Below are 16,926 nucleotides of genomic sequence, written 5' to 3' on the forward strand. Positions count from 1 at the left end.
ATAAATAAAATCGGACCTGCTTCCACTGGAAGCTCCTGTTGAGTTACTCCAGCTTTTTGTGTCTATCTTCAGTTTAATGCATCATCTGCGGTTCCTCCCCACACACCGAGGCCTGTTTCTATGTTGTCTCTCTGATCTGAAACTAAACTACACATGTTACTGGCCCCAGAATCTAAAATACTAAAGAACCCCACCCTGTATTGGGCAAGAGAAGCAATAAAATAATGAGTTCAGAATTTTTCAGTTGGCAAAATCCATTTAACTATTTTTATGTTCTTGGTTCTTGGTTTCTTGGTCCTCCAAAATATTCCAAATGGAATTTAAACTGGAGGTGGATGAATAACACATGGGTATATATTTTGTTTAAGAAGGAACTGCAGATGCTGGAAAATCGAAGGTAGACAAAAATGCTGGAGAAACTCAGCGGGTGAGGCAGCATCTATGGAGCGAAGGAAATAGGCAACGTTTCGGGTTGAGACCAGGAAGCATCTATGGAGTGAAGGAATAGGTGACGTTTCAGGTCGAGACCAGGAAGCATCTATGGAGTGAAGGAATAGGTGACGTTTCAGGTCGAGACCAGGAAGCATCTATGGAGTGAAGGAATAGGCAACGTTTCGGGTCGAGACCAGGAAGCATCTATGGAGTGAAGGAATAGGTGACGTTTTGGGTCGAGACCCTTCCGGGTCTCGACCCGAAACGTCACCTATTCCTTCGCTCCATAGATGCTGCCTCACCCGCTGAGTTTCTCCAGCATTTTTGTCTATCTTGAGTATATATTTCTGTCATGAGAAATATATTCTTAAACACACATATAGGGTGATTTTTTTTGGACTCGATTGTAATAACATTTTCCTTTCTACTGACTGGTTAGCACACAACAAAAGCTTTTCACTGTACCTCGGTACACTTGACAATAAACTAAATTAAACTATTTTTTTCCCCTCAATTTTGTTTTTGAGATGGGAGCAAGTCATTCTGGTTTCTGACCTCTGGATTCGTCCTGTTGAGGTCAGGGTTAATAAGAGCCCAGTTTGTGATGGGTTGAAGATCTAGAGCCTCTCGTGCTTGGTTGTAACTTGGAAGACCGTTGTCTCGACTCCTCTGGATGTCGAGGGCCACCACGTCCGATCTTGTAAATCTCATAGGTCCATACATATAATCTGTAATAAGCAAACGGCATAATCAATAACACACTGGATGTAGCCTGAAGAAGGGTCTCGACCCGAAACGTCGCCCATCCCTTCCCTCCAGAGATGCTGTCTGTCCCGCTGAGTTACTCAAACATTTTGCGTTTATCTTCGATTCAAACCGGCATCTGCAGTTCTTTCCAAGGTATCTACGGTAGTCAAGTAAAGTCACCCTCGTGAGACCTCATTTGGACTACGCAGTTGCAGCATGGGACCCATACACAAATAAAAATATTTCTTCCATCGAACGTGTCAAAAGACAGGCAGCTCGATTTGTTACTAACACAGAGAGAGAAGCGAATGTCACCAAACTTCTGAATTCTCTGGGGTGGAACCCTCTCCAAGACAGACGTGAAGCTCACCGTTTGACTTGTTGTTACAAAATGTTAAATGGTCAGCTCGACATAGACTACAAGACCTACACCAAACCCAAACCAATTAGGAGCAGACGAGGGCATTCGATCCAATTTGTGATCCCAGCTACAAAGACAGATGTGTACAGCAATTCGTTCTTCCCCCGCACACACAATGAAAGCATGGAATAATCTCCACCCAACTATAGTTACCCAACCAGATGCAACTACATTTAAAGTAGCTCTTTCTTCCCAATAACCCTTTCTGGCTTAAGTCCTCCCTCCACCACCTCCACAGTTTAAATTCCATTTGGAATATTTTGGAGGACCAAGAAACCAAGAAGAACCAAGAACTACTCCAGGAAACCAATAAGTATACTGCCCATAGCAAAGTTGCACTGTCGCAACGGAAAATGCTGGGCTCGTCATTAATCAGCTTCAAAGCACCAATGCTACATGAGTGGAGCAGAGAATCCCTTTTACAAGGACTCATTGCTGAGAAATACCATGGCATAAAAGGCACAGGAGGGTGAAGAATCCTCCAGGTATCTGGAGCTTAATGTTGGACATCACTGCACAAGTCCTTAAAGCAGATAAAATGGAAGGAAATTCATGGGCAAATAAACGCCGGATCTTGTAAACAGGATTTTCCAGTTAAGTTATATTGGTGATATGAGTAATAGGCTGGGAAATAATTGCTGGGCCATTAACATTATACATTAAAGGTTGGTGCAAACTCCAATTAAATTAATACAGAGCAGGTAAGTTTATAAGCAAGATTGACACAAAATGCTGGAGTACCTCAGCGGGACAGGCAGCATCTGTGGGGAGAAGGAATGGGTGACGTTTCAGGTCGAGACCCTTCTTCAGACTGAGAGTCAGGGGAGAGGGAGGCACAGAGATAAGGATGCTTTCCCTTTCGCTCCATCCCCTCCCCCTTCCCAGTTTTCCCACCAGTCTTACTGTCTCCGACTACATTCTATCTCCCGTGACATCAGTCTGAAGAAGGGTCTCGACCCGCAACGTCACCCATCCCTTCTCTCCAGAGACGCTGCCTGTCCCGCTGAGTTACTCCAGCATTTTGTGTCTACCTTCGATTTAAACCGGCATCTGCATTTCTTTCGTACACATGTAGTAATGATCTGCCTGTTTAAATAACTATGCTAATAAACAGGGCGAAAGTTGAATCCTCTTCTGAAGCACATCAATTCTCTCTGATGTACCTGGATGGAGGGAAGCATAGAAAACATAGGTTTGGAGGGATATGGACCAAGCGCAGGCAGGTGGGACTAGTGTAGCTGGGATATTGTTGGCTGGTGTGGGCAAGTTGGGCCGATGGACCAGGTTCCACACTGTATCACTCTATGACTCTATGTACCTGATTCATGTGTTTTGTATTGGCGAGTGGGGGACAGAGAAAGTAACATCAGTAGCGTTTTACCTCGTAGATCTGTCACCACGATATTGTCCTCATGCTCTGCTTTTTGGGAAGCCATTCCTAGAATCAGATCATCAATGTCTTCTGCACTCTTAAAATTTGGATTCTAAAACCACAAAATCAATAAGAAACAAAGTAAATGGCCATCAATTAACCAACAAAAATTATCATCTAATGATTAATAAACCATTGAAAGAACTTATATGTATTTTTACTTGGACATTACTAAAACGTGTAATGCGTTTGACACCTCTACGCATCTGCTTTTAGTTTAGTTTAGAGATACAGTGCGTAAACAGGCCCTTCGGCCCAGCGAGTCCGCACCGACCAGCGATCCCCGTACACTAACACTATCCTACACACACTAGGGACAATTTACACTTATACCAAGCCAATTAACCTACAAACCTGGACGTCTTTGGAGTGTGGGAGGAAACCGGAGCACCCAGAGAAAACCCACGCAGGTCACGGGGAGAACGTACAGACTCCATACAGACAGCACCCGTAGTCAGGATTGAACCCGGGTCTCTGACGCTGTAAGGCAGCAACTCTACCGCTGCGCCAGCGTACTGCCCAGTGTTTGAACCCTGTTCATTGCTATCGCAACCTTGAAAAAAGAGTTCTATCATACAGGCAAGGAAGTGAACTGGGTATTCGCTATCAATCCATCCTCAACCCTAACTATGATAGCAGCCGAGCAACTGCAAAGTGGCCAAGCCTGAAACCCAGAAGCAGTAGCCACAAGCAGAGAGCTACAGTGCCGTTAGAAGCCATGCTCACTCATTAGCTCATCCAATGCTGCAACACCAATGCTGACGTACCTCCCGACTCCAGAAATTATTGCACACTCGAAGCGCTGGGTCCATTCCGCCATGAACATTCTGAACACGTCGAAAGTGGCAGGTTCTGTTCCTGGGAGAGTCAAAAGGAAAGAAGTATTTTTATTGGTGACCATATCAGGTGCTTTTTCATTTTATTAACATTTAATTGTTATTAACATTGTTATTCTAATACGTTATCAGCCTCTGACACAAAGCCCAGGTAGCTTTTGTTTCCTAGTACGCAAGCATCATGATAATAATGGAAGATAGACACAAAAAGCTGGAGTAACTCAGCGAGTCAGATAGCATCTCTGAAGAGAAGGAATAGGTGACGTTTCGGGTCGAGACCTTCAGACTCGTGACTCGGGTCGAGATTCTTCAGACTCGTGACTCGAAACTTCATCTATTCCTTTCCTCCAGAAATGCTTGCCTGACCCACTGAGTTACTCCAGCTTTTTGTGCCTATCTTTGTGGTAAACCAGCATCTGCAGTTCCTTCCGACACATGAAAATAATGGAATTGTTGACTGATCCTACATCCCAAAGACTCACGGCTTTATTGGCCTATATAATTGGCCCCTAATGTGTAGGGAGTGGTAGAGACAGTGGAATAACATAGAACTAGTGTGAATGTTGATCGATGGTTGGCATGGACCCAATGGGCTGTTGGGCCTGTTTCCATGTTACAACCTCAATCAATAATATTTGGGCCCCATATCTGAGGAAGGATGTGCTGGCTCTGGACAGGGTCCAGAGGAGGTTTACAAGAATGATTCCAGGAATGAGTGGGTCAACTTATGATGAGCGTTTGACAGCACTGGGCCCGTACCCGCTGGAGTTTAGATGTTTGAGGGGGAGACCTCATTGAAACTTACAGAATAATGAAAGGCATAGATAGAGTGGATGTGGAGAGGATGTTTCCACTGGTGGGAGAGTCTAGGACCAGAGGTCACAGCCTCAGAATTAAAGGGTGCTCTTTTAGAAAGGAGGTGAGGAGAAACTTCTATAGTGGAACTCATTGCCACGGATGGCTGTGGAGGCCAAGTCAGTGGATATTTTTAAGGCAGGGATAGACAAATTCAAGTCAAGAGAATTTATTGTTATGTGTTCCAGATAGGACAATACAATTCTTGCTTGCTGCAGCACAACTGAATATTGTAAGCAAATTACTGAACAGTTCAATTCAATACACACATAAATAAGCAGATAAAATGCTTATAAAGTCTCATAACTAAACCCATTCTTGATTAGAATGGGTGTCGTTATGGGAAGACGGGAGGAAAATGGGATTAGGAGGCAGAGATCTGGCATGATTGAATGGCGGTGTAGACTCGATGGGCCGAATGGCCTAATTCTATTACTATAGCTTGTGAATGAGAACGTAATTACCTCATGTAGACTCCTGGGGGGATCATGGAGTTCATTATTCTAATAGCAGCAGCTTGAAACTCAGGGGAAATACTGGGGTCAATGTATTTCTTGTAGCCTGCAAAACAGAAACAGAAGAGAGAAAACGTCAGGGTCAAGAACTGCATGAGATACAATATTCTGCCATTGAGTGGAACGTGTGGGCAATGCCAGACCATACTGACCTCCATATTGAGTCACATTTTGTCCAATGAAGGCAGGTAGCCACTCGTAGTACAGGATACGCTGGAAGATTAATGGTAAGTGTCAACAAAGTTACAACATAACCCCACGCCTTCAGCCTTCAATGCGGGCTCTTTATTGATGGAAGATACCGGTGTAATTCTAGCTTGCGATCAACTATTACTAGGAAATTATTCCAAGCGTACGAGATCATATCGCAGCAGAGTTCGCATGTCGAAAGTGTATCCAGCTGCTCACCTCAGGAGGATTGTGTTTCCTCCCTAGTTCATGCTCAGCCTAGTTGTGTAGGAAGGTGTAGTGCAGATGCTGGTTTACATCAAAGACAGACACAAAATGCTGAAGTAACTCAGCGGGACGGGCAGCATCTCTGGAGAGAAGGAATGGATATTCCTTTCCCTTATCCTTATTCATTTTCTCCAGAGATGCTGCCTGACCCGCTGAGTTACTCCAGCACTTTGTGGAGAAGTTCCTCCTCACCTCCTTTCTAAAAGAGAACCCTGGAGGTCTTCTTCTTCTTCATGCGTATATGTCGTGCACAGCCTACAGTTGTAGGACAACTTGTTCTATTTGATCTTATTTGATTATGCACGCTGGGTTGATTGTATTCGTCGAAACTGGGCGGACTACGTGAAGGTTGCAATCTCCCGCCCCCTGGAGGTTATATTAGTGGAGACGGATGCACTTTTGAAAGCTCAAGGAAGTGAAGGCTATTTGGAACCGGCAGAGGGAAGGTGCAGCGGCCATTGTCGAACCATCCATGATCATGTTGAAGGGCCTGGTGGAATATTCCTGCTCATACTTCTTGTGTGCTTTCTTTATGACTCATTCTTCATGACAAAATGAAAAGCAACCATCCACCCAAATTGCATTTTTAAAACCAGTCAAACGGGTGTGCATACCTCACTCAAGTGATATCCGCTGGTATTAATAACCTTAACCACCAATAAATGTAGAAACAGGGAACTTGGCCAGGTTAATGGATATTTTTAAGGCGGAGATTGACTGATTATTGACTAGTACGGGTGTCAGCGGTTATGGGGAGAAGGCAGGAGAATGGGGTTGGGTGGGCGAGATGGATTCTTGATTGGTTTCTTGGTCCTCCATAAAATTGCAAATGGAATTGAAACTGGATCAGCCATGAATGAATGATGGGGTAGAAGGGATGGCCCGAATGGCCTAATTCTGCTCCCATAACTTACGAACTGCAGAGACTGGTTTACCAAGGAAAGACACAAAATGCTTGGAGTAACTCAGCGGATCAGGCAGCATCCGTGGAGAACAGGGAGAGGTGATGTTTCGGGTCTAGACACTAGATGCTAGAAGATCAGTCTTCCATGGTAAGATCCCAACCCGAAATATCACATAGAAACATAGAAACATAGAAATTAGGTGCAGGAGTAGGCCATTCGGCCTTTCGAGCGCACACCGCCATTCAATATGATCATGGCTGATCATCCAACTCAGTATCCTGTACCTGCCTTCTCTCCATACCCTCTGATCCCCTTGGCCACAAGGGCCACATCTAACTCCCTCTTAAATATAGCCAATGAACTGGCCTCAACTACCCTCTGTGGCAGAGAGTTCCAGAGATTCACCACTCTCTGTGTGAAAAAAAGTTCTCCTCATCTCGGTTGGATTTCCCCCTACCTTAAGCTGTGACCCCTTGTCCTGGACTTCCCCAACATCGGGAACAATCTTCCCGCATCTAGCCTGTCCAACCCCTTAAGAATTTTGTAAGTTTCTATAAGATCCCCTCTCAATCTCCTAAATTCTAGTGTTCTCCAGTGATGTTGCCTGACCCGATGTGTTGCATCAGCATTTTGTGTCCACCTAATTCATAATTACTCATGCTTTTAGAGAAGCATTTAAACTTCAGCCTTGTTTTGGAGTTGCCCAACAGGTTGAATGGGTTTGATTCAAAGGACATTTCAGTTCCAAGCCTGAGGTCTTTCACCATCAATCTCAGATTTCTCGTCATTCTCTTTTCCTATTCAAAGCAGTTCCAGCTTTCTTATTCAGTGATCCATGATTTACTTGCCTCTCACTCTGTTTCTGGCTTTATAAACGCAACTCGTATTCCAACTGAATAATTTGCCATTGTGTGGAAAGTGGTGAGACAGTGGTCTCGTAGTTCGGCATTGTTGGAGCTGAGGATTTTTATTATTTCGCTCCAAGTTTCGAAATCCCTTTCTCCTTTTTGTTCACTGCCTGGACTCTAGCTGGTTCCTTAACAATTGGTCCTTGTACCTCAAAAGCCTCGGCAGTGCGTGATGAGAGAGCCATCATTGCAAAATCTGGCCCAATGTGAAGAGCTGTCAAATCTCACAAAATCCAAACAGCTCGGTAAAACTGTAACGCATGAGTCCTAGCTTGCATGAATCAATGAAGGAAGATACTTGGCCCATCATGCTAGCTCTTTCGGTACACAAAAATGCTGGAGAAACTCAGCGGGTGCAGCAGCATCTATGGAGCGAAGGAAATAGGCGACGTTTCGGGCCGAAACCCTTCTTCAGACAAATGAATTGGCTTTACTACCTTGGTCATTTACCAAATCCCCACAATATTTTCTCCACGTTGTTAAGGTTATTACTTTAGTTTAGTTTAGTTTAGATTAGAGATACAGCGCGGAAACAGTCCCTTCGGCCCACCAGATCCGCGCCGACCAGCGATCCCCACACACCAACACTATCCTACACACACAAGGGCCAATTTATTTACATTTACCAAGCCAGTTAATCTACAAACCTGTACGTCTTTAGAGTGTGGGAGGAAACGGAAGATCTCGGAGAAAGCCCACGCAGGTCACGGGGAGAACGTACAAACTCCATACAGACAGCGCCCGTAGTCGGGATCGAACCCGGGTCTCCGGCGCTGCATTCGCTGGAAGGCAGCAACTCTACCGCTGCGCCACCGTGCTGCCATGTAGCTTACTAATCCATTGTTGGAATATGGTCACTGCAAGTGTGGTTACCATGGTTACTACTCCATTGCTTCTGAATCCGTATCAATAAACCAGTTAGATGGAGCAGTACAACTCAGAACCTCTCGTGGACCAAACCAATGGGTGGCATGGTGGCATAGCAGTCCCACAGTGTCATTGACCTGGGCTCCATCGTGACCTTTGGTGCAATCAGCACTTTCTCCTCGTGACCACACGGGTATTCTGATCTCCTCCCACATGGCAAAGACATGGCGACTGGAATGTTAATTGGCCTCTGTAAATTGCTGCTGATGGGGCAGTGGGACTGATGGGATTCTGTGAACTGGCATGATCCCAAGGGGCAGAATGGCCTCCTCCTGTGTTACAGAGTAGAACAGTACAGCACAAGAACAGGCCTGCAATATCAATGCCAAACTTGATGTCTAACGCATCACCCACCTACCTGCATATAACCCATATCCCTCCATTCCTTTTATGTCCGTATGCGTTTCCATGTTTTACGATCAATATAGATCTATATTGATCTCACTGGCAGCATTCCATAACCTTATGCCAAATATTTATCCAAATGTAACAGCAATTTAAAACAGTAAATAGTTTTACTTCAACTAATCCGTGTGACATGGCTACTCTGCCAAATCTTTCCTTCCTCTCATACAATTTGAAATTAAAATGTCACGTTTATTGGCTTATTTCCAAATCAAAACATCTCACAATACCACAATGGTGCAGCGGTAGAGTTGCTGCCTCACAGCGCCAGAGACTCGGGTTCAATCCTGACAATGGGTGCTGTCTGTACGGAGTTTGTATGTTCAAGAAGGAACTGCAGATGCTGGAAAAATCGAAGGTAGACAAAAATGCTGGGGAAACTCAGCGGGTGAGGCAGCATCTATGGAGCGAAGGAATAGGTGACGTTTTGGGTCGAGACCCGGAAGGGTCTCGAGAAACCCTTCCTTCGCTCCGAGAAGGGTCTCGACCCGAAACGTCACCTATTCCTTCGCTCCACAGATGCTGCCTCACCCGCTGAGTTTCCCCAGCATTTTTGTCTACCTTCGATTTTTCCAGCATCTGCAGTTCCTTCTTAAACACAAAAAAAGCTGGAGTAACTCAGCGGGTCAGACAGCAGCATCTCTCGAGAAAAGGAACGGGTGACGTTTCGGATCGAGACCCTTCTTCTGATCGACAGTCGGGATCTTGATTTAATTTTGTCTCGACCTGAAACGTCACCTGTTCCTTCACTCCATAGATGCTTCCTGGTCTCGACCTGAAACGTCACCTATTCCTTCACTCCATAGATGCTTCCTGGTCTCGACCTGAAACGTCACCTATTAGATGCAGCGAAGGAAGAAGGGTTTCGGCCCGAAACGTTGCCTATTTCCTTTGCTCCATAGATGCTGCCTCACCCACTGAGTTTCTCCAGCATTTTTGCCTACTCTCAATTACTTTAATATGTTTTGTGCAATGAGTTTCTCAGAACTGTGCGCGGTGTAAAAAATAAAACCCTGCCAATTTGCGGAGAAAATATCCTCACTGCTGTGCTCTGAAGCCATAATTACAAAATCAATTACAAAAGACCCTCACATCAGTCTGAAGAAGGGTTTTCGGCCCGAAACGTTGCCTATTTCCTTCGCTCCATAGATGCTGCCTCACCCACTGAGTTTCTCCAGCATTTTTGTCTACCTTCGATTTTCCAGCATCTGTAGTTCCTTCTTAAAGATTACAAAATCAATATTCTTTTGTGTTTCTTTCTGCTTTCATCCATTTGTGTTTGAATTTGAAGCTTCAGGAAAACATAACTAGCGCAAGGAAAGGTGATATGTCTAATCCTCTACCCATTCAGCTGTGCCATCCAATGCCCACACCTCTTATAGACAAAACAAGCTGGAGTAACTCAGCCGGTCAGACTGCATCTCTGGAGAAGGGTGATGTTTTGGGTCACGGAAATCCTTAGTCATTGAATATTTACTCCACTCCCAGGTTGAGAATTCTAAAAATCCACAGCCCCCGATATAAACAAATTCTTCCCCACGTAGGTATTAAAGGGCCAGCTCCCTATCCCTAGGTACACAAAAATGCTGGAGAAACTCAGCGGGTGCAGCAGCATCTATGGAGCAAAGGAAATAGGCAACGTTTCGGGCCGAAACCCTTCTTCCTTCGCTCCATAGATGCTGCTGCACCAGCTGAGTTTCTCCAGCATTTTTGTGTACCTTCGATTTTCCAGCATCTGCAGTTCCTTCTTGAACACCCTATCCCTAGTTTGTGCTCCACAGTTTCAAGTCTCCAGACTAAATTGCCTAGTAATAATGCTAAACACTGTAAACATGGATGATGGAGCAATATTAATGCATGGGATCTCGATTGACAATATGTCAGATACAATATGACAATCGAATAACAATATGTCAGGTCTGAAGAGTCCTGACCTGAAACGCATCCTTTCTCTCCAGAGATACTCCAGCACTTTGTGTCTGTCTGTGGCAGCTGCCTCATTCAGGGAATCATCTGAGCGAATCTCAGGAAGGCGAGCTCCTTGCTTTATAATTACCTGGAAGGTTCCAATCACTATTTTCCTTGCGTTCTGGAACAATTCTTCATCTGTGCACGTGGGGTTCTGGGCTTTGAGTTGCTTGGCTTGGTAATTGTGGTATCGGAACCAGATGATGTTTTGAGCTCTGAGGAAGGGACTCTCGTTTGCTTTTGCGTTTCCAAAATCTGTTAGCAAGATACAAGCCGAGCAAAATTAGATCACAACAATCTGATAGAAACATAGACGTAGAAACATGGACAATAGGTGCAGGAGTAGAGGCCATTCGGCCCTTCGAGCCTGCACCATTCGCCATTCAATATGATCATGGCTGATCATCCAACTCAGTATCCTGTACCTGCCTTCTCTCCATACCCCCTGATCCCTTTAGCCACAAGGGCCACATCTAACTCCCTCTTAAATATAGTCAATGAACTGTGGCCTCAACTACCTTCTGTGGCAGAGAGTTCCAGAGATTCACCACTCTCTGTGTGAAATCCCACCTCATCCTTCTAAATTCCAGCGAGTATAGGCCCTGTGCCTTCAAACGCTCATCATATGCTATCGATTATCAATTTTAACCCTGTCTACAGAAGGTTTAAAAATACCTGGGAGTTAAAATATCTGGTATCCCATGACCCCAGAAGAAAGGCTCTTACAAGCAGTGGCGGACTGGCCAGGGTGTCAGCTTGCCCGATGAAGTGGGCCCCCTATATCAAGTGGGCCCCTGATGAAATGAGCCCCCTTTGTCTCCTGGCAACCAATATTTTTAGACCCAGTCCACCACTGCTTACAAGTCACAGTGAGGAATGGAACTACTGTATTTCGTTGTCTCTGTACTGTACACTGACAATGACAATTAAAGTTGAATCTAAATCTGAACTAATTACCGTAAAGTCCCTGGAGTCCATTTTGTTTGGTTGCTGGATCTACAAACTTCCACAAGCGAATCAAGCCAACACTTTGCCTCGGCAACTGTTTGTCCGATCCATAGGCCAGAAGTCCATCGGTAAAGGTGCGCAGAGCATCACTCCAGGAATGCGAGGATCCGTAGATGGAACTTCCGTCGATCCAGGTGGTGACGTGGTTTATCTGAAAGGAGGCGGTGGGCAGTCATGAGTTCTAGGGGCAGAATTTGGCCATTCGGCCCGTCGAGTCTACTCCGCCATTCAATCGTGGATGATCTATCTCTTCCTTTCATCCCCGTTCTCCTGCCTTCTCCCCACTAACCCCTGACACCCGTACTAATCAAGAATCTATCTAGCATGACTGGATAGACTTGGCTTGTACTCGCTAGAATTTAGAAGATTGAGGGGGGATCTTATAGAAACTTACAAAATTCTTAAGAGATTGGACAGGCTAGATGCAGGAAGATTATTCCCAATGTTGGGGAACTCCAGAACAAGGGGTCACAGTTTAAGGATAAGAGGGAAGTCTTTTAGGACCGAGATGAGAAAATCATTTTTCCCACAGAGAGTGGTGAATCTGTGGAATTCTCTGCCACAGAGGGTAGTTGAGGCCAGTTCATTGGCTATATTTAAGTGGGAGTTAGATGTGGCCCTTGTGGCTAAAGGGATCAGGGGGTATGGAGAGAAGGCAGGTACAGGATACTGAGTTGGATGATCAGCCATGATCATATCGAATGGCGGTGCAGGCTCGAAGGGCCAAATGGCCTACTCCTGCACCTATTTTCTATGTTTCTATCTATCTCTGCCTTAAAAATATCCATCGATTTGGCATCCGCAGCCTTCCGTGGCAGAGAATTCCAAAGTCGGATGCAAGATATCACGCACAAAGGTTCTGTGTCTTTGGGTTTTGTGAATAGAGAGGTCTTTCTTAAACTGTTTAAGAAGGAACTGCAGATGCTGGAAAATCGAAGGTAGACAAAAGTACTGGAGAAACCCAGCGGGTGCAGCAGCATCTATGGAGCGAAGGAAATAGGCAACGTTTCGGGTCGAAACCCTGAAGGAAATAGGCAACGTTTCCGGCCCGAAACGTTGCCTATTTCCTTCGCTCCATAGATGCTGCCGCACCCGCTGAGTTTCTCCAGTACTTTTGTCTACCTTCTTTCTTAAACTAATTTGTCCCGAGCAACGAGAGAGTGTTTTCTATCACCACATCCACCGTTTGCATTGTTCTCTCGTGTGACGTGGCCCCCAGAAGCAGAATTATATTGTCAATAATTCATATTCCTACAAGGCAGGCAAAGGTTCAGCTAGCTATTGGATGTAACTCACACCAAAATCTCATTGTTAAAATGGAAGGTAAAGATGAAGCTTTAAATGCCTGCTCAAACAAATACAATAGAACCAGTAATGAGAGATTACTGACTGCAGATGCTTGAATCTTGATCAAAAACACAAGGTGCTGGAGGACATGAACAAAAAGCTGAAGTAACTCAGCGGGTCAGGCAGCATCTCTGGAGAAATGGAATAGGTGACATAGAAACATAGACAATAGGTGCAGGTGTAGGCCATTCGGCCCTTCGAGCCTGCACCGCCATTCGATATGATCATGGCTGATCATCCAACTCAGTATCCTGTACCTGCCTTCTCTCCATACCCCCTGATCCCTTTAGCCACACGGGCCACATCTAACTCCCTCTTAAATATAGTCAATGAACTGTGGCCTCAACTACCTTCTGTGGCAGAGAATTCCACAGATTCACCACTCTCTGTGTGAAAAGATCCATTTCTGGTAACATTTTAAGGGGGCACAGTGGCTCAGCAATAGAGTTGCTGCCTCACAGCACCAGAGACCCGGGTTCAATCCTGACTAAGGGTGGTGTCCATACGGAGTTTGTATGTTCTCTGTTTACTCCGGGAGCTCCGGTTTTGTGCCACACTCCATGGACACACAGGTTTGTAGGTAAATTGGCTTCGGTAAAATATTGTAAATTGTCCCCAGTGTGTAGGATAGTGCTAGTGTGCGGGTGATCGCTAGCCACTGTTCAGCAAGGACTCAGTGGGCCTGTTTGAGTGCTGTATCTCCAGTCTTGATCAACATTGGCACCGCGCTCTTGTCTCTTGTCTCACCTGCTGCCGGGGGTTGTTTGGGCTTTGTCCCGAGCTGGTTGTCCATCGCGACCGCATGAAAGGCAGCTCCACCCTCCCGGTGCTGTTGGGGTCAAAAATCTCGTCCCCAGAAGGAACCCGAATGTTTAGAAATTCCGTAGGGCATCCAGTTCCAACCACCTCCAAAATCTCATCAAAGACTAGAAGCCCTGAGGGGTTCAAATAAAGCAGAAACAAAATAATCACAAAAGATTCAGTAAAAAAAGATATTCTATTCAGCGGCAGAAAACAAAGAACTTATAAAATCATGAGATCAATAGATCGGATAGACGCACAGAGTCTCTCGCCCTAAGTAGGTGAATCGAGAAATAGGTTTAAGGTGAAGGGGAAAAGATTTAATAGGAATCTGAGGGGTAACCTTTTCACACAGAAACACAGGTGGGTGTATGGAACAAGCTGCCAGAGGAAGGAGTTGAGGATGGGACTATCCCAACATTTATGGATGTTAGGATAGCATCCTAACATCCATGTACCTGTCTAACTGTTAGTTAGACAGGTACATGGATAGGACAGGTTTGGAGGGATATGGACCAAATGCAAGCAGGTGGGACTAGTGCAGCTGGGACATGTTGGTCGGTGTGGGCAAGTTGGGCTTGTTTCCACACTTTATCTATGACTCTAAGTGTACATGTCAGGCATTAATAATAATAATAATAATAATAATAACTTTATTTATAAAGTGCTTTTAGACAACATCAGTTACCACAAAGTGCTGTACATGGGAAGTCAACAAAAAGTTATTACAAACTACTAAAACCATTAAGACGACAGGACTATAAAAACAGTAAAAATTAAAAGACATTAAAAGCACTAAAACAGGAACAATGTCTCAGCCAGTGTCGAAAGCCAGTGAATAAAAGTGAGTTTTTAGGGAGGATTTAAAGATGGACAGTGAAGGGGCCTGTCTGATCTGCAGCGGCAAGGTGTTCCAGAGTGCCGGGGCAGCAACAGAAAAGGCTCTATCCCCTTTGAGCTTCCGCTTAGACCTAATTAACTGTGGAAGGAATGGACAGACACAGTCTGAAGAAGGGTCCCGACCTGAAACATCGCCTGCCCATTTCCTCCAGAGACGCTGCCTGACCCGCTGAGTTCCTTTGTTTCCTATTCAAGATTCCAGCATCTGCTGTTTCTTGTTTCTTGTGTCTCTCTATTCTATTTAGTCAAGTCAAGTGAAGTCAATCAAGTGAGTTTATTGTCATGTGTCCCTGTATAGGACAATGAAATTCTTGCTTTGCTTCAGCACAACAGAAAATAGTAGGCATTTACTACAGAACAGATCAGTGTGTCCATATACCATAATATCAATATATACACACATGAATAAATAAACTGATAAAGTGCAAATAACAGATAATGGGTTATTATTTCTCTTTCAAAGGTGAAATCGAAGAGAAACAGAGGATGTATAATATGGCAAAGAGCAGAAGAACCACATGTTAGATGAGCAGGTAGACAAAATTGCTGGAGAAACTCAGCGGGTGCGGCAGCATCTATGGAGCGAAGGAAATAGGCAACGTTTCGTCGAAACCCTGAAGGAAATAGGCAATGTTTCAGGCCGAAACCCTGAAGGAAATAGGCAACGTTTCGGGCCGAAACCCTTCCGGGTTTCGTCCCGAAACGTTGCCTATTTCCTTCGCTCCATAGATGCTGCTGCACCCGCTGAGTTTCTCCAGCAAGTTTGTCTACCTTCGATTTTCCAGCATCGGCAGTTCCTTCTTGAACAAGTTAGATGAGCAGCTATGTTTGAGTGCTTACGAACTTGAAGCCGATTCATTCGTGGCATTTAAAAACCGAGGTGGATCAATATTTCAATGGGGCAATGGGAAGGGAACTGGGAGTGGGAACTTGTTGGTGTCCTCTTGCATAGAGCTGCTATGATTCTGCAGACATATTGGATAAGAATGAGTTTGATTGCAGTTTTGTTACGATATTTCAATTGACCGTCAATGGACTTCCATTGTTTCTTGTGGAACAATGGGCAAATTTATCACCACGGATGTTCAAATAAAGGAATGGTCACACTAAAACAGGTCATCTGAACCATCGCTTCTTGCCCTGATAAACTCATGATCCATTAATGGTACCATCATTGCCAATCGTGACATTAAATTATGTGGCACAGTGGTACTGTCAACGGAACCGCTCCCGATCAGTGCCAGAGACCGGGGTTCAATTCTGTCTGTGTGGCGTTTGCACGTTCAGTTTCCTCTTCTTTTGTCGTATGTCTTTTAGACCTGCAGCTCCGTTGAGGCGAGCCAGGCCAACGTGTCATGGTCCCGGTCTCGTTCACCATTCGTTGGCCGGTGTTTGGGGCAACTGGTGACGATGTGCTCCACTGTCTGTGTGTTGGGCCACTCTCTGTTTCCTCTCTGTCCCAAATATGTGCAAGTTGGTAGGTTAGATGTGTAGGAAGGAACTACAGATGCTGGTTTACACCGAAGATAGACTGGAGTAACTTGGCGGAACAGGCAGCATCTCTGGAGAGAAGGAATGGGTGACGTTTCAGGCCATGATCAGCCATGATCACATTGAATGGCGGTGCTGGCTCGAAGTTTGCACGTTCTCCCTGTAACCATGTGGGTTTTCTCCAAATGCAGTTTCCTCCCACACTCCAAAGATGTACAGGTTTGTCGGTTAAAATTGTCGGTAAAAATTGTAAATTGTGCCTTATGGACAGTGGAGCCAAGGAGTGTGGAGAGAAGGCAGGGACGGGGTACTGATTGTGGATGATCAGCCATGATCACAGTGAATGGCCGACTCCTGCACCTATTGTCTATTGTCTATTGAACAAGCTACCAGAAGAGGTTAGTCTGGGCAAGTTGGGCTGAAGGGCCTGTTTGCACACTGTATCACTCTATGACTCCAAATTTGCAATAAATAAGAAAAGCAAAAAATCTTGCAGGTGGTTTAAGGCGTTGGCAAATGTTATCTTTTTGGAGTTCATCCCAGAACAGCAACAAAAATAGCATTTATGTTGA

General features: G+C 45.0%; 1 protein-coding gene across 1 annotated transcript in view; it reads right to left on the reverse strand.

The window, feature by feature from the left end:
* The window catches only part of LOC129713673 (dual oxidase 2-like), a 59,692-nt gene that overhangs the window by 30,206 nt on the left and 12,560 nt on the right, over positions 1-16,926 (reverse strand). The window contains exons 5-12 of the mRNA XM_055662919.1: positions 13,910-14,097; positions 11,765-11,966; positions 10,896-11,062; positions 5,391-5,451; positions 5,188-5,284; positions 3,800-3,890; positions 2,982-3,084; positions 988-1,160 (exon numbers count right to left, since the gene is read on the reverse strand). Of these exons, the coding sequence (XP_055518894.1) occupies positions 988-1,160; positions 2,982-3,084; positions 3,800-3,890; positions 5,188-5,284; positions 5,391-5,451; positions 10,896-11,062; positions 11,765-11,966; positions 13,910-14,097 (1,082 nt within the window). The remainder of the gene's footprint in view (positions 1-987; positions 1,161-2,981; positions 3,085-3,799; positions 3,891-5,187; positions 5,285-5,390; positions 5,452-10,895; positions 11,063-11,764; positions 11,967-13,909; positions 14,098-16,926) is intronic.

This window comes from Leucoraja erinacea, chromosome 36 (assembly GCF_028641065.1).
Source record: "Leucoraja erinacea ecotype New England chromosome 36, Leri_hhj_1, whole genome shotgun sequence".
Classification (NCBI taxonomy): Eukaryota; Metazoa; Chordata; class Chondrichthyes; order Rajiformes; family Rajidae; genus Leucoraja; species Leucoraja erinaceus.